Source organism: Astyanax mexicanus, chromosome 18 (genome assembly GCF_023375975.1).
Source record: "Astyanax mexicanus isolate ESR-SI-001 chromosome 18, AstMex3_surface, whole genome shotgun sequence".
In the NCBI taxonomy this organism is placed as follows: domain Eukaryota; kingdom Metazoa; phylum Chordata; class Actinopteri; order Characiformes; family Acestrorhamphidae; genus Astyanax; species Astyanax mexicanus.
The window spans coordinates 6,854,457-6,880,000 of NC_064425.1; the positions used below are offsets into that span (position 1 = coordinate 6,854,457).

At 39.4% G+C, this 25,544-nt stretch overlaps 1 protein-coding gene across 1 annotated transcript in view; it reads right to left on the minus strand.

Annotated features, from left to right (window-relative positions):
* Positions 1 to 756: 756 nt before the first annotated feature.
* The window catches only part of mtnr1ba (melatonin receptor type 1Ba), a 26,937-nt gene continuing 2,149 nt past the window's right edge, over positions 757 to 25,544 (minus strand). Inside the window, exons 2-4 of the mRNA XM_022669322.2 lie at positions 13,143 to 13,359; positions 9,272 to 9,518; positions 757 to 6,785 (exon numbers count right to left, since the gene is read on the minus strand). Coding sequence (XP_022525043.1) covers positions 6,384 to 6,785; positions 9,272 to 9,518; positions 13,143 to 13,359 — 866 coding nt within the window. The 3' untranslated portion in view covers positions 757 to 6,383. The remainder of the gene's footprint in view (positions 6,786 to 9,271; positions 9,519 to 13,142; positions 13,360 to 25,544) is intronic.

Below are 25,544 nucleotides of genomic sequence, written 5' to 3' on the forward strand. Positions count from 1 at the left end.
CCCAGGCCCAGCCCCCCCCACCCTCTCTGAGGAGGATTTTGGAGGGGTTTTGAGGTCTCGCACTGGATATTAGCGCTGATATTAAAACATGTCTGAAAATACGGCGATTTTTCTAAAAGAAAGGTAACTGAATTAACCATGTAAACTGTGATGATATGTTTCTGATAGCTGGTTAAAAAGACACGTATCTGAATCAAAAAACACAGATCAAGGTTTAGAATGTACCTGAGCACCCAATAACTATTTCATTTTCAAATGAATACTGTGTTTTTATTAATTTAGGATTGCAGAATTACTGTAAGCTATATTTAACAAAAATGTATTTAGCTAACCCATTAGCTAGAAGCTGGATGTTGTGGATAGCCAGAATTTAGTTCTATACTTAGTTTAAAGGAGTTTCTTAACCCTGGTCTCTGCCCTAAAATTGTATGTTTTCCACCGGATCCAACTGATCAGCTAATAAACTAATATAATTAACTGGGCTGAGCCCCGGATTTTTACATACCCGATAATACACATTAAAAAACAGAAGTACAGCACTAATCAGGCATGTTTTTTTTTCGTCGTGACGCACCTGCAGGACAGGTGCTGTATTTACAATATAATGGATCATAACAAGTAAGTAAGTGGTGAATCATAAAACGAATAAGTTATACAACAGGGGTTGCCAACGCTGTTTTTTTATAAATAAAAAACTGATATTGTGCATCTAGAAAAAAAATTTGGGGGGGGGGGGGGGGGGGGTGCGCCGATAGTCTGTTTGCATACACCTCAAAAAGTATGTAGTTGCACCCCTGGAATTAGTACATGCCTTTTGCACATTTCGAGCGGCGCAAGGTGTACCTTTCCCAACGTTACGATAGCAAAGACACATTGACATGCCCTAAATCACTCTGCATAGTGTGGGGCTCGCCTAAAATAGGGCCCAGTGTTTCCTAAAAAGTGGCCAGTGAGTAAAAGCACAAGATTGTAGGTGTTTCCAATGAAGTGGCTAGAAAGTAGAAGGTTAATAGTAGGAGTTTCTAATAAAGTGGCCAGTGGGTATAAGTTTAATGGTAGGAGTTTCTAATAAAGTGGCCAGTGAGTAAAAACACAAGATAGTAGGTGTTTCCAATGAAGTGGCCAAAAAGTAGAGGTTCAATGGTACGAGTTTCTAATAAAGTGGCCAGTGAGCGGCAGCACAAGATAGTAACTGTTTCCAGTGTGTTTTAAGTGGCCTGTTGGTATAAATACAAAGTTTTAGTTTCTAATAAAGTAGCCAGTGAGTTAAAACACAACATGCTAGGTGTTTTTAATAAAGTGGCCAGTGAGCAGAACATTGCGAGAACTCTTCAGCAGTGTTACTTTTCTGCAGTGTTAATGCTGAGTGCACCTTTTAACGGCTTGACTTTTCTGGGCGATAGGGGGGGCTTAAAGCGCTAATACAGCCGTAGCGTTGGGGGAATGCTAAGGTAACATTTGGTAAGGGATCCCCGGCGCTACGGCCTTTTTCCTTTGAGTTCCTCATTAGCTGGTAGTGAAGCGCAGCGGAGGGCTTAAGTGTGGCGGGTGCTGCTGTGGTAGTATAAGGTTATTGGAGTTGGTTGGGGGGGGGGGGGATAATTTAAAGATTGCTGAGACGGTGGAGGCTCTGCAGTCAGAGCTGAGAGAATAGCAGACCGGTGCTGAACTTTTTAAAGCCTTGACAATGACAGGTTATTGAGATGATACTCAAACCATGCTGTAAAATGATTAGGGAAAATGATTTTGCTATGTGGTTGCTAGGAGAAACACAGTGCCCAAATAGCAAAAATATCATTCTGACCTAAGTTGCATCAGCCCAGTTCTAGATGAGACGAGGAACCGGTCCGATTCTTGCCCAAAAGCTCGGCTCACATCTAGGCCAAGAGCTGCATGTGCCAACACTCTGGATGCAGAGTATATTACAGCAATCTACCCTCACCACTTTTGCCAACACCCCGGTTGCACAGTATAATACAAAAATCGGCCCTCACCACTTTTGCCAACACTCTGGTTGCAGAGTATAATACCGCAATCAGCCCTCAACATTTTTGTCAATACCCCGGATGCCAAGTATAATACAGCAATCGGCCCACACTATTTTTTGACACCCCGGATGCCGAGTATAATATAGCAATCGGCCCGCACCACTTTTGTCGAAACCCTGATTGCTGAGTATATAGCACATTTAGACAATTGAATACATCAGCAGAGCCTAGACCAACTGCATGCTATCTGAGTGGTGGCTAAGTGCTGTTTTGTGTGGTGTGCAACCGGTTTAGTAGAGAATAGGGTGTTTATGATGTTCCTGGAAGTTGTGAGTGTATTATAAGGGTGATTTCTTTGGTATCCAAGTTGGTAGTTGCTAGAGTTTTGCTAAGCAGTTGTTGGGTTCTGTTTTGCAATCACATATTAAGTCCTGTTTTAAGTTAAAAAGGTAGATGAAGTCCATAACCAAAGGTTTGGCTGAATATTTGTGTTTGTTCAGGGCTTGATAATTGAGGTGGGGAGGGGTGTTGTGATGTGAGGGTCTTCCTAGAGTTTCTATGTGATTTATTTCTAACTCATTATGATTAAGAGTTTGCGATGTGAACAGTGGATGATGATATAGAAAGTGGTTACTAAGGTGTTATCTTTTTGCTCAGAGTTTGCTAATAGGGGGTTGTATGGTGTTAGAGGAGGTTGTAACTTACTGTGAAGCTGTTTTTGAGTGAATTATAATTGCCTTATTATGAACAGGATTTTACTGTAGGATTTTACAGGAGGTTACTGTATAACCTACAGTATGGTATAGAAGGTGGTTGCTAAGGTGTTTATTGTCTATGTGCTATTTGGGTTTTGTAAATCTGGTTTCTTTGTGAAATATTTCTGATTTACTATGATTAGGATTTTAATATGTGGATGATAAGATATAGAAGGGGGTTGCTAAGTTGTTATGTGGTTGCTCAGGGTTTGCTGATAGGGAAGGGGTTCTGTGGTGTTTCCGGTGGTTGTGAAGTTATTATAATGGTTGCTATGTGGATGATAAGATATAGAAGGGGGTTGCTAAGTTGATGCTATGTGGTTGCTCAGGGTTTGCTGATAGGGAAGGGGTTCTGTGGTGTTTCTGGTGGTTGTGAAGGTATTATAATGGTTGCTATGTGGATGATAAGATATAGAAGGTGGTTGCTAAGTTGTTGTTATGTGGTTGCTCAGGGTTTGCCGATGGGGAAGGGGTTCTGTGGTGTTTCCGGTGGTTGTGGAGGTATTGTGATGGTTGCTATGTGGATGATAAGATATAGAAGGGGGTTGCTAAGTTGTTGTTATGTGGTTGCTACAGATTTGAAATTTTCAAGCAGGTGGTTGATAGGGTGTTGCTGAAAAGGCTGTAGGTTTGCTTTAAAACTAATAAATAATACAGCATTACCATTTAAATGCTGTTTTTTATCTGTTAAATCCTGTTTTAATCCTGTTTCAAGTTAAAAATTGTAGATGTCCATTACCAAAGGCTATAACATGTGGCTGAGTGTAATCTGAGTGTAATCTTTTATTGGCAGGTGTTAGCCAATGGGTTTATGATCCCATAATCAGTGGTCACTGGGTTTCTAACAAAGTGGCAAAATGAGTATTTCTATTAAAGTGACCAGTGAATGAAAGCTCAATGATGTCCAAGCATGTTTGTTCTGTAAATCCCTTCCAGAACAGCTCGTTCCTCAACAGGAAACATGGAGAATACTGTGACTATTGGGATACGAAGAAACCAAAGAACAAACAAAACTTGTAAATCTGATTCACTGTCTTTGATGGACGTTTCGGCTGCAGCACTGAAAGATCAGAGCTGTTTGAGAACAAGCACCAACACACCACAGTGCTACTGTTCCTCTGTTCCACCACAAAGCCTTCTTAGCTTTCTAATTGCTGTACGAGACCAAAAGAACCATAAAACAAAATTGGACCAATTCTGAAATATTAACAGGAGCATTCGTGGTATTTAAATTCTGAGTTTTAATGGTTGCTACAGAAATGTTGCACGAGAGATTAGGGGCTGCCTACTGTTTTAGAGTTCTAAATGGAACATTGGATTAGCAATAGGACTTAGAATGTGGAAGTAAGCATATTAAAACTGGGGGGAGAACTTCACCCCTATCTCTTGTAACTCTGTTCCAAGGGGAAGGGATACACTCGAAAACAAGGGGTAGGGGTAATAAAAAAGAATTGGAATTGGGCCTTAAAACCTTCTTAAACGGTTGAAACATAAACAGAAGGAAAATATACTATAAGAATGTAGGGCTACACTGAGATATTATTTGGATAAAACAAACCATCTACATTACATGAAGTAGCTGAGTTTCTTGTTAAGTTGCTATTGGTCGCATTAACAAAGTTCTTTTGGTAAGTCAGATGTTAGCATAATATGTCCAATATGAACTAATTAGGAATTAGTCAGTCAAGATAGTTAATGAATAATTGGTGGAAGACTCAAGTTGGGAATCAATGGTGGGCCATCGACATAAAGTATAACCCATGTGATTTCTCTCACACTCATTCACACTCTCTCAGACTTTTTGACTTGGACAGCTGTCGCAAAACTGTATGAACTTTAAATAGAGTTAATCAGATATAAAGAGTTTGATATTTGATACTTTCACCAATATTTTTATGATCTCATCAAAACTGTCCCACTGTCCTATCACCAGAGGTGGGCAATAATTACCTATATATTTACTCACTTAGTAAAATTCTAATACCTTATGATTCCTTCTGATACCAGGTACTGAGGTACATGTTTTGAACCATACATTTGATTGGTTCAACTGTTAGTTCTGTAAGATTAAAAAATTGGAATTTCCTCTGAATCTTTACATGATGTTGATTTTTAAATACCTTTTTTAAGTTTACTTAAGCCTTACCAGGTGGTCCAGAGTTTTGCTCCATGTTTACACATTAAGTGTACATTCAGACCTGCCTTGATTGGTCCAAACTTTCAGACTTTTTAGATTGGAACAAGCCAAAAAAGAGCAGATCTGGACTAAAGGACCAAAGTTTAGCCAAACAAAAGAGCAGGTCTTGGCCTGGATCTAATGAACAATGGTTTTAGACCAATTAAAGGAAATCGTAGCAGCTTTTAACTTCTCAGAGAAAAAAGAACTGGTACCAAATGTAAACGATGAAGCAAACTTGTACCTTGATTTGGACCTGGTCCAGACTTTCAGGTGTAAAAACACCATAAGGGTTGGGATGTGGACCATCTGTGAGATCCCAGAGATCCCAGTGACTTGATTGTGAACCACTCTTGTAAAGAACCTGATTATTTAAATGTTTAAATCTAAAACAATGTTTAATTGAGTTTTTTTCCTTTGGTAACTATTTATTTTTATAATATTCTTGGCTTCTAGGCTTTACCCACCTCTGGTTATACTATAATTCCTCAAATCTCAACTGCAGTTTGAAGGCATGATCTTTGCAAGGGTTCTCCTACCCGCATCTAATTACAGTGAGGTTTTAATTTGTAATTGAGAAGCTTTGTCTGTGACTGGTTTGTTGTTTTAAGAAGGTTTCAGAAGATTGGTGGTCACTACTTAAGTTGTTATTTCATTGGCTTCACAATACTCAGTGTTATTGATTGTGGTCTGAGGCTTCTGTACCCACCTTAGACTATCATTATTTGCAGATTGCTGATTGAAGACTGAAGATACACTGCTTGCCTGTGTTGTGCACTTTGTTCACTCACAAACGGACCTCTGGCTGTAGACACGTTGCATTGTTTCCACATTGGGAAGCTCCTAGTTGTTATACGTGAATGACTGCTTGTTGTGCTCCTGGACGTTTCCTGCAGGAAGACGACGTGAGGCTTGCAGAGGGAGGTTCTTCTTAGCAGCCTATGAACCATAACATTCGGCACAAGTACGCCATGAAGTAGCTGGATGCACCTTTAGCCTCTCTTAGCCACCTACACTCTTAGAAATAAAGGCTCCTTTTTTATTTCTAGTTCTAAAGTGATTCTTTGCTTTGCGTATGAAAAACCTTTATCTGTTATTGAACCTTCTTCTACATGTCAAGGAGGTTCTTTAAACTTCTACAAAAGGTTCTCCAGACATTAAATTTATAAAAAAATCATTCTTGAAAGGTTTGTTAAGTAAGCAAAACTGGTACTTTTATGACACAACTCCAAAGAACCACTTTAAGGACCTTTATTTTTAAGAATGTTTAGAGCTATCCCTCTAGACCATCGTAAAGAGGGAAAGGCCCTGAATGATAGACCTGGAACATGCCAGGGAATTGAAGATGCCTTCATAAGCTTTTCTGAGGTTTCTCTGATTTTTTAGGCATCAACCCTGCCATCATTCCTTATACTTTAACCACAGAACAAAGCTGTGGTCGCTGTTTGTAGTCCAGCACTCAGGTTAAATCGTCTCCGCTTTGGGCTGGTCGTTATTGTTGTTTCCAGGTGACTGCTTGTTGCTGCGCTCTGTGCCACCCCTTGAGGTTTCCTGCAGGAAGAGGCGGGGCTTGCAGAGAGAAAGCAGGATCCTGCGGTACTCCCTGCGAAAGTTCTGGTTGAGCAGTCCGTAGACTACGGCGTTCAGGCACGAGTTGAAGTACGCCATGAAGTAGCTTACTACGAAGAGCCATTCAGGCACCATGGGCCCCACCCTCGGAGGATCCACAGCCACGGCCAGGCCAATCAGATTCAGTGGCGCCCAACACACGGCAAAAAGCACGAAGACCACGAACATGGTGAGGAAATGACGCAGCTCGCTTGGCCGGAGGCGTGGCCTAACATCACTTGTGACCCGCCTCCTCACCTGCAATAGAATACAATGTATCAAAAGTGTACACAAAAGCACTATATATATATATATATATATATATATATATATATTTATTTATTTTATTTCTAATTTTTCCCATTTTCTCCTCAATTTACACGGCCAATTACCCAACCCACTCATTAGTTCTCCCCCTAGCACTAGTGATGCCCCAACACACCAGGAGGGTGTAGACTAACACATGCTTCCTCTGATACATGTGAAGTCAACCACCGCTTTTTTTCGAGCTGCTGCTGATGCAGCACCGACAAGCAGCCAGCGTGCTCGGAGGAAAATGCAGCGACTCGGTTCCGATACATCAGCTCACAGACGCCCTGTGCTGCAGACATCACCCTAGGAGTGACGTGGGGAGAGAGCGCCATCTACCCACCCAGAGGGAGCAGGGCCAATTTTGCTCCCTCTAAGGGCCGGCAGCTTGATGGTAAAGCTGCATAAGTGGGGGTTTGAACCTGCGACCTCCCGCCCATAGTGGCAGCGCTTTAGACCGCTGGACCACTCACAAACGCACTATTGAAGGTTTCATTTGTAACACACACACACAACAAACACATACTCTAGAACTGTAGTTTTCCACTGTAGGGCCAATTGCTTGATCTGGCCATATTTTGCTTTTAACTAGGTGTGTCTAGTAGATAAATCAGTTTAAAAAAATCATTAGGGATATAATTAGGGATATACCTACTACCATTTCTCTCACAAGTCCTAAAAGTAGATTAGGAATGGGTTCATACACTTTTCCACCAATCCTTTTCCTGACCATAAGATTTTTAAACCAGTGCAGACATGGACAATAAAAATCATCTAAAACTATATTCAAGGTCAAAAATGAATCTGACAGACAATCTTTAATAATAAAATGTGTGTCAAATCCTGAGAGCTCCATTGTATAGAGCTAATCTACTGAATTAACTCTGACCTGATGTATTTGTTAGCTCAAAATAGATTTTTTTCGATCGATTAATGGAAACTTGTAGATTTTTAGAACAAATTTCCATGACTTTCCCCAAACCTTCTGGGTATTTGTATTTTTCCAAAGCTTATCCAGGCCTGGAAATTGCTATTTTCAAATTCCCTGAACCCTGGTAAGAGAACCAAACCAAACAAGCGAGACAATATTTTAGTCGTTAACTTATTTATTGAGATAGATGATCCACAACCACTTCTGTGCTTTGGGTCAATATTTTTACCACTCTTGTGGTTCAGCTCACAGACAGATGTCCCAATGTTTTTTTTTGTTTAGAATTTGCTGGTATAATTCAGAATTTATTGTACCATCAATGCTGGCAAGCTGTCCTGACCCAGAGGCAGCAAGCCATAATACTACCACCACCATGAGTTACAGCTCAAAGTAGTGATCCACTTCTGATATTGTTTTTTTTTAATGGCCGATGCCGATATTTAGCGAGCACATATGGCAGATGGCCTATAAACAGCTATGGAAAAAAATAAGAGAGCACTTAAAAATGATGAGTTACTTTGAGTTTACCTAATTAAAAACCTCTGGAATATAATCAAGGGGAAGATGGATGATCACAAGCCATCAAACCAAGCTGAACTGCTTGAATTTTTGCAACAGGAGTGAAATAAACTTATCCAAAAGCAGTGTGTAAGACTGGTGGAGGAGAACATGATGCCAAGATACATGAAAACTGTGATTAATAACCAGGGTTATTCCACCAAATATTGATTTCTGAACTTGAATATGAATATAAACTTTTTTTTGCATTATTTAAAGACTGAAAGCTCTGCATCTTTTTTGTTATAGAATAAAACAACATTGTTCATTTTACTCAAACATATACCTATACATAGCAAAATCAGAGAAACTGATTCAGAAACTGATCTCTTAATGTTTTCCAATGCTGTTTATATGCCGATTATCTAAAAATGGCAATAATCGGCCAGATTAATCGGCCGACTGATATATCGGTCGATCACTAGGGCAAAGGATTTTTTTAAATCCCATTTGTTTGAATTGGTTCTCCTTATCTACTCTTAGGGCTTCGGTTTATTTTTAGGAATATTCACAAACTGTAAAGAACCACTGTATATAGCTAAAGATATTTCCACTGCTACTTTTGGAGTGCAAATTCTACTTCTATTTCTCACTCTCTGTCAAATTACTTGGACCGAAGTTATAGAAAAAGCTTCAGACACTTCCTTGCGATTTCTTATGTGCCACAATGTTGCTGGCCAATTACTCTACAGTGCAGTTTAGCTAATTTGACACTAGCGTAGCAAAATACACCAACTAAAACCAGCCAAAGTCTCAATTCTAAATTAATTGGTGTATTTTGAAATAAAAATGTTAGCTTCTACAAAGTCTCATTAGGTTCACATTTCATCTGTAGAGCCTCACCAGTTGCTTTTATCAAGAAGTGCAGAGTATGGATAGAAGTGTGGATAGAGCCTAACAGTGGAATATACAGTAGTTTAAAAATGGAACACTAACACATGCAGACCTGCAGCACCAGAACCCAGATCCTCAGGTAGCAGAAGGTGACCACAGCGATGGGCAGCAGGAAGTGGACGGTCACCACAGCGAAGGTGTATCCGGCGCTGGTGGTCTGGCTGAAGGTGCAGGAGTAGACCCGGGGGTCGTAGGTCAGGGAACCTAGAGCCAGGTTGGGCAGGATGGCGATGGCCGTCAGAACCCAGACGAGGATCAGCAGCACTGACGTCCCGGCGCGTCCGTAAACCTTCTCATACCTGAGATATTCACCAACAGAGCAGCTTGATTTTCCATTATACAGATCAGAGAGAACGCTTACTGTTAAATTACATGAATCATAAAAGAGTGTTTATTCAGAAACTACCAGACTTAGCTACACTCTTAAAAACAGAGGTACGATATGAGTACTTTTTTGCACTCAAAAGGTACGCTCTTCTTTATTGTACCTTCAAAGGTACAATATTGGTCTTTACAGGGTCAGATTTGTTCCCTCTGAAGTACAGTGTCTTTCCTGACAGCAATAAGTACAAATTTGTACCATTTAACCAGCCAAAAGGTACATTCAGTATTCTGTATCACTGCACTAATAAACAATATATATTTTAATTGCACTTTTTTTTTTTTTGAAAGCCAGACAATTTTGGATTATTATAAGTTTTTGAGCCATATTTAATTGATGATAATGTTTATAATCTTTATAATCTTTACTGGCACAAAAACCATGGGTACAAAAAAGGACTTTCCCTGAAAGGTACTTTTTTGTACCTCATTATAAGGTACAGCCCCAGCGACAAGCTTTGTACTCTTTTAAAGGTGACCTTCCGTCGTTTTTTCTTTCATTTTAAAATGTCTAGTTGTGGTCTCTAGTATGAATGAATGACATGTGAGCCGTTTTTGTAAAAAAAAAGTGCTCAGGTGTCTCTGTATAGCTCTTTTTTAATGGACTGTTTTAGGGGTGTGTCCAAAATGACCGGATTCCAGCTTTGCTCATGAATATTCATACATGCAAACAGAATGCAAATATCTCTCCTCTGATTGGCTAGGAGCACTGCGACGCCCCTCCACCGCTCTGCCGCTCACTGCCTCGCACCTCCTAACTGATGAGCGGTGATGTTGCGTCGCTTCAGCTCCGCCTCTGGGAGTTTCTCGAGCCAAGGTGGGCTGGTCTGTGAGTTTCTGCCTACGTAGGCAGAAAGATAATTCAAAATTCACCCGTTTTTCGGAGGGGGGGAGGGGGGATTTCTTTGCTTAGCTCCTGCAGACAATGGGGGCTGCAAAACAGTTTAATGTGCAGGTGTACACATTCAACTCGGAGAGACCTACTGTATTCCACAAAAAACAAGAAAAATCGGATTTTCGCGGAAGGTGACCTTTAAGTACAAATCTGTACTTACTTTTCTTAGTGTGTACACAAATTCATGAAAAGTCTAAATATGCTGAGAACCGTCATTAGTGCTGGTAGCAAATGGCGGTACCACTTTAAAATAAGACTACCCGTATAAAGGGTTTCTAAATTATTTATAAATTAGATTATTAATTATTATTGTTTAGGTTGTAAATGCCTTAAAACCATCAATTAAAAAAGCAACAGTGCATTTCTGTTTAATTCAAATTAGTCATTTAATTCCCGGCAAATAGTGAAACATCATTTTACATATATTAATATGACAGGTTTAATGCTGATTGATGTAAAACACAAAGTAAGATCAGTATCTAGAAAGATCGGTACCACTTTAAAATAAGACTACCTTTATAAAGGGTTTACAAATGGTTTACAATTAGTTTATTAATGGATACTAATTAGGTTGTAAATCCCTTAAAAATCATTAATAATCAGTTATAACACATACATAGAAAGGGCAACAATGACCTGTTGTTTGTCAAATAGTGAACCCACAGCAATCTATATTGTTGCCCTTTCTATGTACAACCCCTGGCAAAAAGTATGGAATCACCAGTCTTGGATGAGCACTCCTTCAGACATTTCATTCTGTAAAACAAACTCTGATCAAAAACATGATACAATAATAAGGTCATTCCAAAGTGCAACTTGTTGGCTTTCAGGAACACTCAAAGAAATGAAGAAAAAACATTGTGGAAGTCAGTGAATGTTACTTTTATTGACCAACCACAGGGAAAAAAATATGGAATCACTCAATTCTGAGGAAAAAAGTATGGAATCATGAAAAACAGATAAACAAAAGATGATTCAAAATACATCACTAGTATTTAGTTGCACCACCTTTGGCTTTTATAACGGCTTTCAGTCTCTGAGGCATGGACTTGATGAGTGACAAACAGTATTCTGCATCAATTTGGTGCCAACTCTCTTTGATAGCAGTTGCCAGATCAGCTTTGCAGGTCGGAGCCTTCTTGTGGACCATTTTTTTCAATTTCCACCACAGGTTTTCAATTGGGTTGAGATCTGGACTATTTGCAGGCCATGACATCGACTGAATGTGTCTTTCTCCAAGGAATGCCTTCACTGTTTTTGCCCTATGGCACGATGCATTTTCATCTTGGAAAATTATTTCATTATCTCCAAACATCTGTTCAGTTGAAGGGATGAGAAAACTGTTCAAAATGTCAATGTAAACTTGTGCATTGATAGAAGAATTAACCACAGTCATCTCCCCAGTGCCTTTGCCTGACATGCAGCCCCATATCATCAAGGACTGTGGAAATTTGGTTGTTTTCTTCAGGCAGGCCTCTTCATATATCTCACTGGAACGGCACCAAACAAAAGTTCCAGCATCATCACCTTGTCCAATGCTGATTCTTGACTCATCACTGAAGATAACTTTCATCCAGTCATCCACAGTCCATGATTGCCTCTCCTTAGCCCACTGCAGTCTTGTTCTTTTATGTTTAGGTTTCAATGATGGTTTTCTTTTAGCTTTCCTGTATTGAAATCCCATTTCCTTTAGGCGATTTCTTACGGTTCGGTCACATACATTGGCTCCAGCTTCTTCCCATTTATGCTTCATCTGTTTAGTTGTACTTTTTCGGTTTTCAAGACAAATGGCTTTAAGTTGCTTGTCTTGACGCTTTGATGTCTTTCTCGGTCTACCAGTACGCTTGGCTTTAACAACCATTCCATGCTCTTTGTATTTGGTCCATATCTTGGATACAGCTGACTGTGAACAGCCCACATCTTTAGCGACCATGCGTGAAGAGTTACCTTCTTCAAGAAGTTTCACAATCCTCTCTTTTGTTTCAAGAGACATTTCTCTTGTTGGAGCCATGGTTCTTGCCACTCTAATTCGTCCAGCAGCCCTCCAAGGTGTCATGACTGCAGGTGTTTTTAACTGCAGACTAACGAGCAGATCTAATCTGAGGCAGGTGTCCATTTAGGGAAAGGAAATTGACTGGGTGTGTCCTTATTTTCTACCTTCAATTTGAGTGATTCCATACTTTTTTCCTCAGAATTGAGTGATTCCATATTTTTTTCCCTGTGGTTGGTCAATAAAAGTAACATTCACTGACTTCCACAATGTTTTTTCTTCATTTCTTTGAGTGTTCCTGAAAGCCAACAAGTTGCACTTTGGAATGACCTTATTATTGTATCATGTTTTTGATCAGAGTTTGTTTTACAGAATGAAATGTCTGAAGGAGTGCTCATCCATGACTGGTGATTCCATACTTTTTGCCAGGGGTTGTATGTGTTATAACTGATTATTAATGATTTTTACCAGACTTTCCTATCATTTCAATACCGTAATCTCTAATCAATCATTACTGCTGCTTTATTTTTTGTCAATGAGTGTATTAATATTAGCACTTTCTTTCACACCCAACAATAAAAAATGGAGAGCTATAAACAGTTGTGAAACAAACTGGCAGAATCAGTAGGGGCGTTCTGCCAGTGCAGTGTGTTGTACCTGCTTGCCTGGCAGATGAAGCAGTAGCGGTTGATGGCGATGGCGGTGATGTTGAAGATGGAGCCAATCACACTCGCTCCCATCAGGAAGCCACTAACTTTACACTCGGTCTCCCCCGGCAACCAGCCCGCATGCAGCATCGCATGGAGGACCAGGGGGTACGGATAACACACCACCAGCAGGTCCGCGAACGCCAGGCTCACCACGAACACGTTACCTGCAGCACAAATACGAGTAAAGTAATTAACACATCGTTATACATACAGACAATATGTGGAAATTAATTCTGTAGGAGTAGGAAGGAACAGTAAGAACCCTTGCTCTTTCTTTCCTGGGGCGGTCCTGATGAGAGCCAGTTTCATCATAAAGTTTTTGATGGTCTTTGTGACTGCACTTCATATCTTAAAGTATTTATTCTTTACTTAGTTAAGTTTTTCTCACTTCTCATTATCTGGATTAAGCAATGAACTCTTTATGAGTTCAGCACAGCTGTTAACTGAAGGTCTGAATTCCAGGAGACTCTACTTCATAAAGCTGACTGAGAAAATCCAGCCAAGATATTCAAAACTGTCTAATCTAAACAAGAGGAGCTACTTTGATGTATCTAACATATAACACATAGTCAAATTAATCAGGGTAATGTTTATATTTTGTACGATAAGTCAATAATGTAATTATTGTGACAAGACAAAATTAAATCCTAATTATTTGTTTGTGTTTTAATGCATTTGCATTTAAATTTATTGTTTTGTTTATAAAGCTCCATATTTTAGTTTAACCTGATTAAAAACGTAAATGTAATTAAAATTTTTAAACTGTAAACGCTCGGCTGCATTGAGAATGAATAAAGGTTACGCTTTATGTACTCTCCAGTGAAAATAAAGGTTGATTGATTGATTGATTGATTAATAAATGGTTTGTAATTTTTTCCATATAAGTTAATGTGACATTTTGATATTTTGATAGGAATGGTATGTGCATGAATCACAGATTAAATAAACACTGTTAACCTCCTAAATTACAGTCTTAAACAGCGCAAAACATTCACTTTAGTTATTAATCTAACAATCAATCAATCAATCAACCAATCAATCAACCAATCAATCAACCAATCAATCAATCAATCAATCAACTTTCATAAACCTTTCACTCAGGCCTACATCAAGGTTTACCCTAATTTTTTAATGCAGCTGAGCATTTACAACCTAAAGGGGCTAAAAAAAATAAAAGAAAAAATTAAATAAAGTATTTAATCAAAATGAGCTAAAAACAGCAAATCAATAAAAAATCTAATGACAAAAGCTTTAGAAAACAAAAAATTGTGATTTAATTAAGAAGACAGAAATAATTCAGAATAAAAGGATAAGCGAAAATGCTAAAGTAGTCAATAAAAGAGATACAAACAACAAACAAATAAACAATAATAAAAGACTACAAATTTGAATAGCCAAATGGAACATAATAAAAATTATAAAGAAAGAAAACAGTAGAAATAAAATAAAAAGGTAAAACATAAAAGGAGTGAAATTCTGGGAAACGTTATCTAGGTCATCTAGGCAATCTGGTAATCTAAGAATGTTTATTTACGTATTTATTTGTAATAACTCCTGATTATTTTGTGTTATTTGGTCCTCTCTCTTTAAACTGAATATCTGCGTGTGCTCTCCTGCCACAGCTCAGTCCATCAGATGATCCCGGCTCTGCAAACACCTTGTCTTATTGTATAGTGTTTAATTTGCATTTGAAAAAGCAGAGAAAAAAAAAGCCCAACAATTGAGAGCTGCCCTGAGGGCAGGTGAGCAGCCAGAGTGACACACAGCGACAACAGCAGCATCAGATCCGTACGCTCAATTTACCACACAACTAAAACTGCAGCGCTCAATTTACCTTTACCTTCAGCTCAGAAACGCCTGCGAGACACAGCGTAAACACGCCACGCGTCTCTGTTATTATTATTATTAATATTCACTCCCAACTAATGCTCCTAACCACACACACACACACACACACACACACACACAGCAACACTGCAGCATCCATTGTTCCTGCTCTTCTTGAGAAATTCACTATTTTTGAGCATATTGAGGATAATCAGTGCATAAAGAACACTGACTGTCCTGTACATGAATAGAAATGAATAAAAATCTGCAGTTTAATTTTGTCTGTCTTTAAATATCTTAAAACAAGTTAAAATAAGTCTATGTTCTGTACAAAACATGTTCATGAAATTCATGAAAGAGATCTCACCAGCTCTAATTTTGCCAGTTTTAGTCCCTTTCAGAACAAGCTGTTTAAAGGTTCTGTCACCTTTATGCAAATAAGCTGTTGCTGGCCACACCCCCTTTCACCATTATTATCGTCATCACCATTGTCAGCACCATCTGCACTATAATTACTATGATTATCGTGACCATTACCATCGTCAACAACATCATCACTATCATCACCATTACAATTATCATCACCATTATCACTATCATTACTATCATTACATCACCATCACCATTATCACTATCATTACTATCATTACATCACCATCACCATTATCGCTATCATTACTATCATCATCATCATCATCATGACTATTGTCATCACCATCATTGCTAGCATTACTATCATTACCAGCACCATCATCACTATCATTACTATCATCACCATTACAATTATCATCACCATTATCGCTATCATTACTATCATCATCGTCATCATGACCATTGTCATCACTACCATGGCTATCATTACTATCATTACCATCACCATCATCACTATCATTATTATCATTACCATCACCATCATCACAATCATTACTATCACCACCATTAAAATTATTATCACCATTATCACTATCATTACTATCATCATCATCATCATGACCATTGTCATCACTATCATGGTTATCATTACTATCATTACCATCACCATCATCACTTTAATTACGATCTCCCCCATTATCACTATCATTACTATCATCATCATCATCATCATGACATTTGTCATCACCATCATCACTATCATTCCTATCATTACCATCACTGTCATCACTAATATTACTATCATCACCATTACAATTATCTCCACCATTATCACTATCATTACTATCATCATCATCATTATCATCATGACCATTTTCAGCACCATTATTGCTATCATTACTATCATTACCATCACCATTATCACTATCATTCCTGTCATCACCATCGTCAACATCCACATCACTATTAGCATCACTATTATAATCATGAGTCTTTGCTTGAGAGAGAAAAAGAGAGAGGTGATTGGATCTGCTAAATTGCAACAGATTGGATGATTACACTTAAGCACATACACACACACACACGTGCGCACACATGCACAGACATATAATTAAACTACAGACACATGCAATTAAATCCCCTAAAACACACACACACACACACATATACACACACACACTCTTGTAATTAAATGGCAGTATTACACATTCACATTTACACCCAGACACAGAGACACACACACAGTCGTAATTACACACACATTCATTAATGATCGTTCGGATGGACAGTGCTTAGTTACCGTTAACGATAATTAAATTATTAATGACTTGAGACCACACACACACACACACACACACACACTCTCTTTAGTGATGGCTGCTGGTCTGTAAATGGCTCCACTACTAATCAGACAGATACTAATATCCTGAGTGTAGCGTACCATAGCAATATTACACAAATACAACATTCCTAATAGAGGATTCCATAATAAACACTTGAGCATCAGACTCATTAATCACACTTCTGGAAACGAGACGTTTGATTGGTTGTGTTTGCAGTCTGGAATTCTATTAGTTTGGAAAGTTTGCATTGTGGTGAATTGTTGCTGTAGCACTACAGGTTCCAGTGTGGAAATATATGTGTTTGCACACACTGGGTCCAATTTTCGCTTTATCTATAGGCGAGCCATCAACTGTACACCAAGCTGCTTGGTTTAGCTGCTTTGGTTTGCTGGGCGTCAGTATGTATTTGCTATCGTAGCGATGGAAAAAGTACATCTTGCACGGCTCAAACCATGCAAATCATTAATAATGGGTGTGTTTGGGAGATAACGTGAAATAAACCAATCAGCATTTCACCTGCCATTTAGCGTCTGTGTTGCCAAGATAGCAATGAACATCTGACTGTTGTATGAATGTCTGTCTTGGTTGTATTCAGTCAGTGGAGCACCTGTGTTTTCTGTTGCCAAGATAGCAATATGCCAGAAATTTACCTGGTATTGGCGTAGATTTATTTATAAACACTGTTGGTATTCAAACAATGCAGGCAGAAGGTGTGAAAATATAGACTGTTAGCGGAGTGTAAGATGTGTGAAAAATACACTTTTGGTCCTGGTTGGCAGGTTAGCTGTTGGTTTTAACGCAGTAGCTGATTAACTGGATATTAGGTAGGGTTGTACTGAGAACATTAAAAAATGTAACACACAGTCACAGTTATAGAGGAAACAGCGGCGAAACGTACAGTTCCAACTCCCTAAAGAGCATTTCCTGTCCCATCTGACACACATTCCCAGGATTCCCTTCCTGCCTGTGTTTTTTCCTGCTTTAAAACAACTCATTAAGTAAAAAAGTCAACCCCCTCGTGAGCTGAGTCAGGTGTGCTTGAGGAGGTAAAATGCAAAAGAACCTGCAGCGTTATGACTGAGAGCCTCACACACACACACACAAACACACACACACACACGGAGAGAAAAATCATCTCTAAAGGCTCCTGTGTTCCCGTCCCTCTCACTGTTACATATGAATGATCTTCTGCTTTTACAGGCCGCAGCTGACAGCCATTGATCCACTTCACAAAACTCCAGCTTTCGGAGAATCGCTAAGCCGCTAAAACGTCAAGCCCGTGAATCTAATTGACACACTCCCTTGTACCGATTCTCTCAAAATCATTCAGAATATGAACATATTGCACATACTGTAAATTAAAGTGTGTATTTCTTACATTTTCAGAAAATTCCTCACTCATAAATACTGATGTGTAACCGCACTAATAAGTAAAAGCCATTTATGTGAGATCTGTCGAAGATTTTAAGAAAACATTGCCTCAAATATAATTAATTTGAAAATCTCAAGCATAAAAATGTTTGCAGTTTGCAATATGGAAAGTCAGAAATGAGAGCTGCACAAAAAAGGTCACACACTCTTATACAGGGGTCGGCAATAGGCCGACAATGAGTTTGTTTGAACTATAGTAAACGATAATGAAAAAAATTAAATACTAAAATTCTTCTCTGGTGAGCTTTTGTTTACATACCTCCACTGTCTCTCACTGTCGCGCTGGGTGTGACTTTAGTTTCCCCCGTTCTCGTTTTTCCATCTGTTCTTGGGCAACCTACCTCCTTATAAGGGCATTTTTTTCCCCGATCATGTCCCAATTCACTAGCTGGGGCAGCAGTAGTGTATTGGGCCTCGACCCTGACAACATGGGCTTGATCCCGCATGAGAAGCAGTGTGTGTTTATTTATGATTTTTTTCCCTTTTTTCTTGGGTTTACCTGCTTTGAAATCCACTGTTCTGCAATTGGGTTCAACAACCCTCTGGGCTGGAGAGCTGCTAGTCTGTAGCGCTCCATCCCATTACACTTCATTTTCAAAACGGATTTTTTTTTTTATGGCCCGCCATATATATAATGGCTTGGAAAATATCTGGCCCGCTGCCAAACTTAATCGCTGACCCCTGTTCAAACTGCTTTAATTTTCCCCTAAGTTCTTGTATTGATGATGGGAGATTTGGAGCACTGAGCTGAGCCTTCTCCAGCACATACCAAAGATTCTCAATGAGGTTAAAGTCTGGACTCTGTGGTGAACTCTCTCTCAATCCATGTGCGAAAATAATGATCTCGTTCTTCCTGAACCCTGAACTCTTTCACAATTCCAGCACCATGAATCCTGACATTGTTATCTTGGAATATCATCAGGGGCCGTGATCATCAGGGAAGAAAAAATCCATTGATGGAATAACCTGGTCTATATTCAGTATATTCAGGTAGTCAGCTGACCGCATTCTTTCAGCACATACTGTTGCCGAACCCAGACCTGCAGACCAATTGCAGCAACCCCAGGTTTGTATGGTAGGCACTAAGCATGATGGGTGCTTCATCTCAGCTGCCTCTCTTCCTACCTTGATGCTCCATGACTCTGGAACAGGGTAAATCTGGACTCATCAGATCTTAACATGACCTTCCTACATTACTCCAGAGTACAATCTTTACGCTAACTAGCAAACTAAAGCTGACTCAGTTGGTTGTTCTCACTGATAAGTGCTGTTTAGTCTGCTTTGCATTGTGCATATGGAAAAGCTCTTACTTTCACTATTAAACATATCTAGTTCTAGAGTTCTAGTGTTGACTTGGTTTTATTTCACCAAACAATTAAGTAAAAAAAGAAATCCTACCACATTTCCTTTTTAATAATGCGGTGGACAGTTTTAGTTTTAGACCTGATTTTAGTAGGCTCAGTGTTTTTCTCCTTAGATGTTTTCTCTGTATTATTGATGTATGCCAAAAATATGACCTTCTTAAACAGATTAAATCTTTTGAAAAAACACAGGATCACAGTGTCTTTCCACATGGTTGTTTAACAAATGAGAAGGTACTCCCTGCATCAGCTAGGGTTAATTAAGCAGTTGCAGCTTAAACATAATCACGCATGCAGTAATTATTATGCAGTGGGAGGCTCTTAAAACTATTTGCTTAGCTAAATCCAGATGGTGAGCTTTTTTGTATTTTTGACAGAGTGTAGTAAGGAATTTTGGAAGCATGGAACTTATCGACACTGGAACAGCTGCAGTATGGAATATTTGTTTAAGTTTTTTGGAATTACTGCAGTACTGAATGGCTGTAGTGAGAAATACTGGTATTATAGTAACTATAGTATGGAATGTTTTGAAGTATAGAATTTATGCACAGAAGTTGAAGTTGTTGAATTGTAGCAGTAATGTGTGTAATATTATGTAATACTGTAATGGGCATGACCTGAAGCTTTGGCTAAAATGTTAGAGAATTGTAGAGAATTCTTTCATTCTTTCAGTGTGGAATTTTTACAATACAGTGAAGAGCTGTCCAACATTACGGAGCGGTATGCACCGTGTGTGTGTGTGTGTGAGCGAGCGAGCAAGCAGAATTATCATCAGTGTGAAGTGCGGTTCTAGTTTCGTCTCATTCATCCGCTCAGCAAACACACACACACACACAGCGTTCTCAGGAACTGCTGGAATATTGCCTGGCACCGATATCACAGTCTGAGGAAACGAGAGACAGTGTGTTTGTGTGTGTGTGTGTGTGTGTGTGTGTATGAGAGAGAGTGTGTGAGTGTGCAGATAGACAGAAGTGGCTTTGTGGGTTGATTACGCTGGCCTTACATCAGACACACACACACACACACACACACACTCCTGCGGTCCCATTCTCTCCATCAGCTCCTGATTGTATTTCCGAGTGTCTCGCTGACGCTGCTACGTCCTTATGATCGCACTGTCCTCACTGACAGACCACCTTCACCCCTCTCTACCACACCCCTCTCCTGACCACACCCCTCACCTGACCATCTAACCTCCTGCGCACCTGACCAGAGAAACGAAATAAAGAATGAAAAAGAATAGAAAACAAAAAGTAACATAATAAAACTACAGAAAAAGAAAAAGTGACAAAAGAACAGTGAAAAGTAAACAAATACAACAAAATACATTAAAAAAAGCTAATTAACAGTGTAAAGGAAAAAAAAGAACAGAACAGAACAAGATGAAAACCAGATGAAAATTAATACAAGAGAAACAAATGAATAAGAAAAGACAAATATAAGAGAAAAAAGAGAATAAAATAATAAAAAGGGGGACATGAAAACTGAACAACAGGGGCAATAGAAAATAAAACAGCAGAATATTTATAGAGAAGAGGAAAATGTAGGAAGAAAAGATAAGAAAGAAGAAAAGAAAATAAACTTCACCTGCACCCACTATCAGCCCTCACTACAACTCCCATAATTCACCTGCACCTACTATCAGCTCTCACTACAACTCCCATAATTCACCTGCACCCACTATCAGCCCTCACTCCAACTCCAATAATTCACCTGCACCCACTATCAGACCTCACTAAAACTCCCATAATTCACCTGCACCCACTATCAGCCCTCACTACAACTCCCATAATTAACCTGCACCCACTATCAGACCTCACTACAACTCCCATAATTCACCTGCACCCACTATCAGCCCTCACTCCAACTCCAATAATTCACCTGCACCCACTATCAGCCCTCACTACAACTCCCATAATTCACCTGCACTCACTATCAGCCCTCACTCCAACTCCAATAATTCACCTGCACTCACTATCAGACCACAATGCAACTCCCATAATTTACCTGCACCCACTACCAGACCATCACTACAACTCCCATAATTCACCTGCACTCACTATCAGCCCTCACTGCAACTCCAATAATTCATGTGCACCCACTATCAGCTCTCACTACAACTCCCATAATTCACCTGCACCCACTATCACCCTACAACTCCCATAATTCACGTGCACCCACTATCAGCTCTCACTACAACTCCCATAATTCACCTGCACTCACAATTAGCCCTAACTACAACTCCCATAATTCACCTGCACTCACAATTAGCCCTAACTACAACTCCCATAATTCACCTGCAGCCTTGATCAGACCTCACTCAAACCATGAACATACTGACCAGTGTTCATCCTCACAAGATAACACCTCAAAAACTGAACATTAGGCTCAGTTGTGGTAGCATCATGCTCTTGGACTGTTACATGCACTGTACCAACTGTTAAGCATGGTGGTGGGAGCATCAAGTTCTGAAGATGCTTTTCTGCTCGTGGGCTGTACATTTTTCTCTCTCACACACACACACACAAACACAAACACACACACACACACACACACAGTAAAAAATAGGTAAAAGGTCAAATTAGAGCACAGTTCTCAAGGGTAATCTACACACACACATGATTTATCATTTATAATGTATCATATAGAACTATGTAGAACGTGGGCAAAGCTCATCACTCTGTGCTAATGGGACATGGGGAGTCACCTTGTGTGAAAGCGCACACACACACACACACACACACACACACACACACACACACACACACAAACACTATATGCACACAGTACCTTTATCCATTTCACACACACACAAAGCACTGTGGAAAAGTCAAAGCATCCTTCAATTATTCAATTTACAGTAAAAGATGACAATAAGTACAAGATAATAATCAAGATAATCCACTCACTAGTAGAAGCTGTAGAAGACCTGTTAGACCCCCAACTCAGCCCCCATCAGATAAACAGCACTAAAGACCCCGTATCCATCTTTCACTGCGGGAGGACGACTCAGCACTATGGGTCTGAAGGGATGTGGAGCTCACCAAGAAGCTCCTACAGTAAAAAGAACTGATCACCCCAGAATCCAGACCTCGACATCACTGAATGTTTTTGACTTGGACGATGAGAAGCAGAAAACAGTACTAAGCCTAACTTTAGAAAAAAAAAATGCATGGTTAACCAGGGTGTAAACACCACCAGTATACAGCTCTGGAAATAAATTAAGAGATCACTTCATTTTCTGAATTAGTTTCTCTGATTTTGCTATTTATAGGTATATGTTTGAGTAAAATGAACACGGTTGTTTTATTCTATAAACTACAGACAACATTTCTCCCGAATTCCAAATAAAAATATTATCATTTAGAGCATTTAATAGCAGAAAACGAGAAATCGCTGAAATAACAAAAAAGATACATAGCTTTCAGACCTCAAATAATGCAAAGAAAACAAGTTCATTTTCAGAGTTCATTTAAGTTTTAAGTGTTCAGAAATCAATATTTGGTGGAATAACCCTGGTTTTTAATCACAGTTTTCATGCATCTTGGCATGCTCTCCTCCACCAGTCTTACACACTGCTTTTGTTTTGGATAACTCTATGCCTTTGCTCCTGGTGCAAAAATTCAAGCAGTTCAGCTTGGTTTGATGTCTTGTGATCATCCGTCTTCCTCTTGATTATATTCCAGATGTTTTCAATTCGGTAAAAATCAAAGAAACTCATCATTGGTCTCTTATTTTTATTTTATTGTTTAACAGATGCAGGGGTATGTTTCAGAGCTCAGGCATGAGTTGTGGGAAATTTACAGAACACCCCCAGATTAGGGTTGTAGAGTTTAGGTTTTAAGCAAGAGGTGAAGGAAAAAAACCCCACCACCATGTTTAACAGATAAGGTGGTGTGTTTTGTGTCTTTGGGCATGACACCATGGGTTAACATTTGTTTCTGCTGTTTTCCTGATGCTGCAGAATGAAACACTTGTACTGAACAGCAGTTCTGACTGCAGTTAATATATTTTAGCAAATAAATAAAGGATGACTTTCACACAGTACCTGTAATACAGGCAACAGAGAGAGAGAGAGAAAGAGAGAGAGAGAGAGAGAGAGAGAGAGAGAGAGAAAATCCAGCAACACATTTCCCACAATCACTCAATCCGTTGTTTCATCTTTTCAAACCTTCATTCACTCCATTCCTTAATCTGTCTACTTTCATCCGTCCATTCCATCCCCCATCTCTTCCCTTAGTCTATTCCTTTAGTCGGTCCCACTCTTAACTGTTCAAGTCACTCTATGTATTCCTCTCTTTATTCAATCCATCCTTACATTCTTTCATCTCTTCACTCACTCCATCTGCCAATTCCTTTTTCTATCCCCTCATCAAATTCCTCTATTTATTCCACTTTATTCCCTTCAATCTCTCATCCCTCAACTCTCCTTCCTTTCTTCTTTCACTCCATTGCCTAATCTTTCCACTCCCTCCAGCCCTCCATTCCATCCTCTCTTAATTCATTCATCTCTCCACCTCTCTTTTCACTCTATCCCTTCAGTCCTTTTCTATATTTACTGTCTCCATCCATCTATTCCTTCTTCTCTTCATATAGCCCATGCTCCCATTCTTTTATCTGTTCACCACCTCCATCCATTTACTCCTTCATCCCTTCATTCACTCCATCTCACCAGGCTGTTCTTTCCTTATTCACTCTATTCAATCCTTTCTTCATTTATTCATTTTTCCAGCTCTCCCACTCTTAACTGTTCAAGTCACTCTATGTATTCCTCTCTTTATTTAATCCATCCTTCCATTCTTTTATCTCTTCACTCCCTCCATCTGCCTATTCCTTTATCCATTCATTCATCACATTCCACTATTTCTTCCCCATTATTCCTTCCAATCACTCATCCCTCAACTCTTCTTCCTTTCTTCCTTCACTCCACTGCTTAATCTCTCCATTCCCTCCAGCCCTCCATTCCGTCCTCTCTTTATTCCTTCATCTCTCCAGCTCTCAATTCACTCCATTTATCCACGTCTTCCCTCATTCCATACCTTCAGTCCGTCCCTCTCTTTACCGTCTTTACTCACTCTATTTATTCCTTTCTTTTTTCACTCCATCCTTCTATTATTTTAGCTCTTCACTCCCTCCATCTGCCTATTCCTTTATCCATTCATTCATCACATTCCGCTATTTCTTCCCCATTTTTCCTTCCAATCACTCATCCCTCAACTCTCCTTCCTTTCTTCCTTCACTCCATTGCTTAATCCCTCTATTCCCCCCAGCCTTCCATTCCATCCTCTCTTCATTCATTCGTCTCTCAAGCTCTCCATTCACTTCATCCCTCTGTCTGTTCCCTCACTCACTTTACTGTCTCTAGTCACTCCATTTATTCCTCTCCTTGTTCACTCCAGTTCTCCATTTTCTTATGTCTTTATTCATTCCATCTGTCTATTTCTTTATCCATTCATTCATCACATTCCACTATTCCTTCATCCCATCACTCACCCATGCCTCTAATTCTTCCTCTTCTTTCACTCCATCTATCTATTCCATTATCAATTTATTCACTCCATCCCATCCCCCCTTATTCAATCATCTCTCCACCTCTCGTTTCACTCTATCCCTTTAGTCCTTTTTTATCTTTACTGTCTCCATCCGTCTATTCCTTCTTCTCTTCATAAAGTTCATGCCTCCATTCTTTCATCTGTTCACTAACTCCATCCATCTATTACTTCTTTATCCCTTCATTCACTCCATCTCACCATGCTGTCCTTTCTTCATTCACTCCATTCCATCCTCTCTTCATTCGTTCATCGCTCCAGCTCTCTGTTCACATCCCTCCATCTGTTCCCTTGCTCCATCCCTTCAGTCATTTCCTCAGTCACTCCATTTATTCCTCTCTTTATTCACTTCAACCTTACAGTCCTTCATCTCTTCACTCTCTCCATCTGCCTATTCCTTTATCCTTTCACTCACCACATTTCACTATTCCATGATCTCTTCATCCACTCCATGCCTCTATTTCTT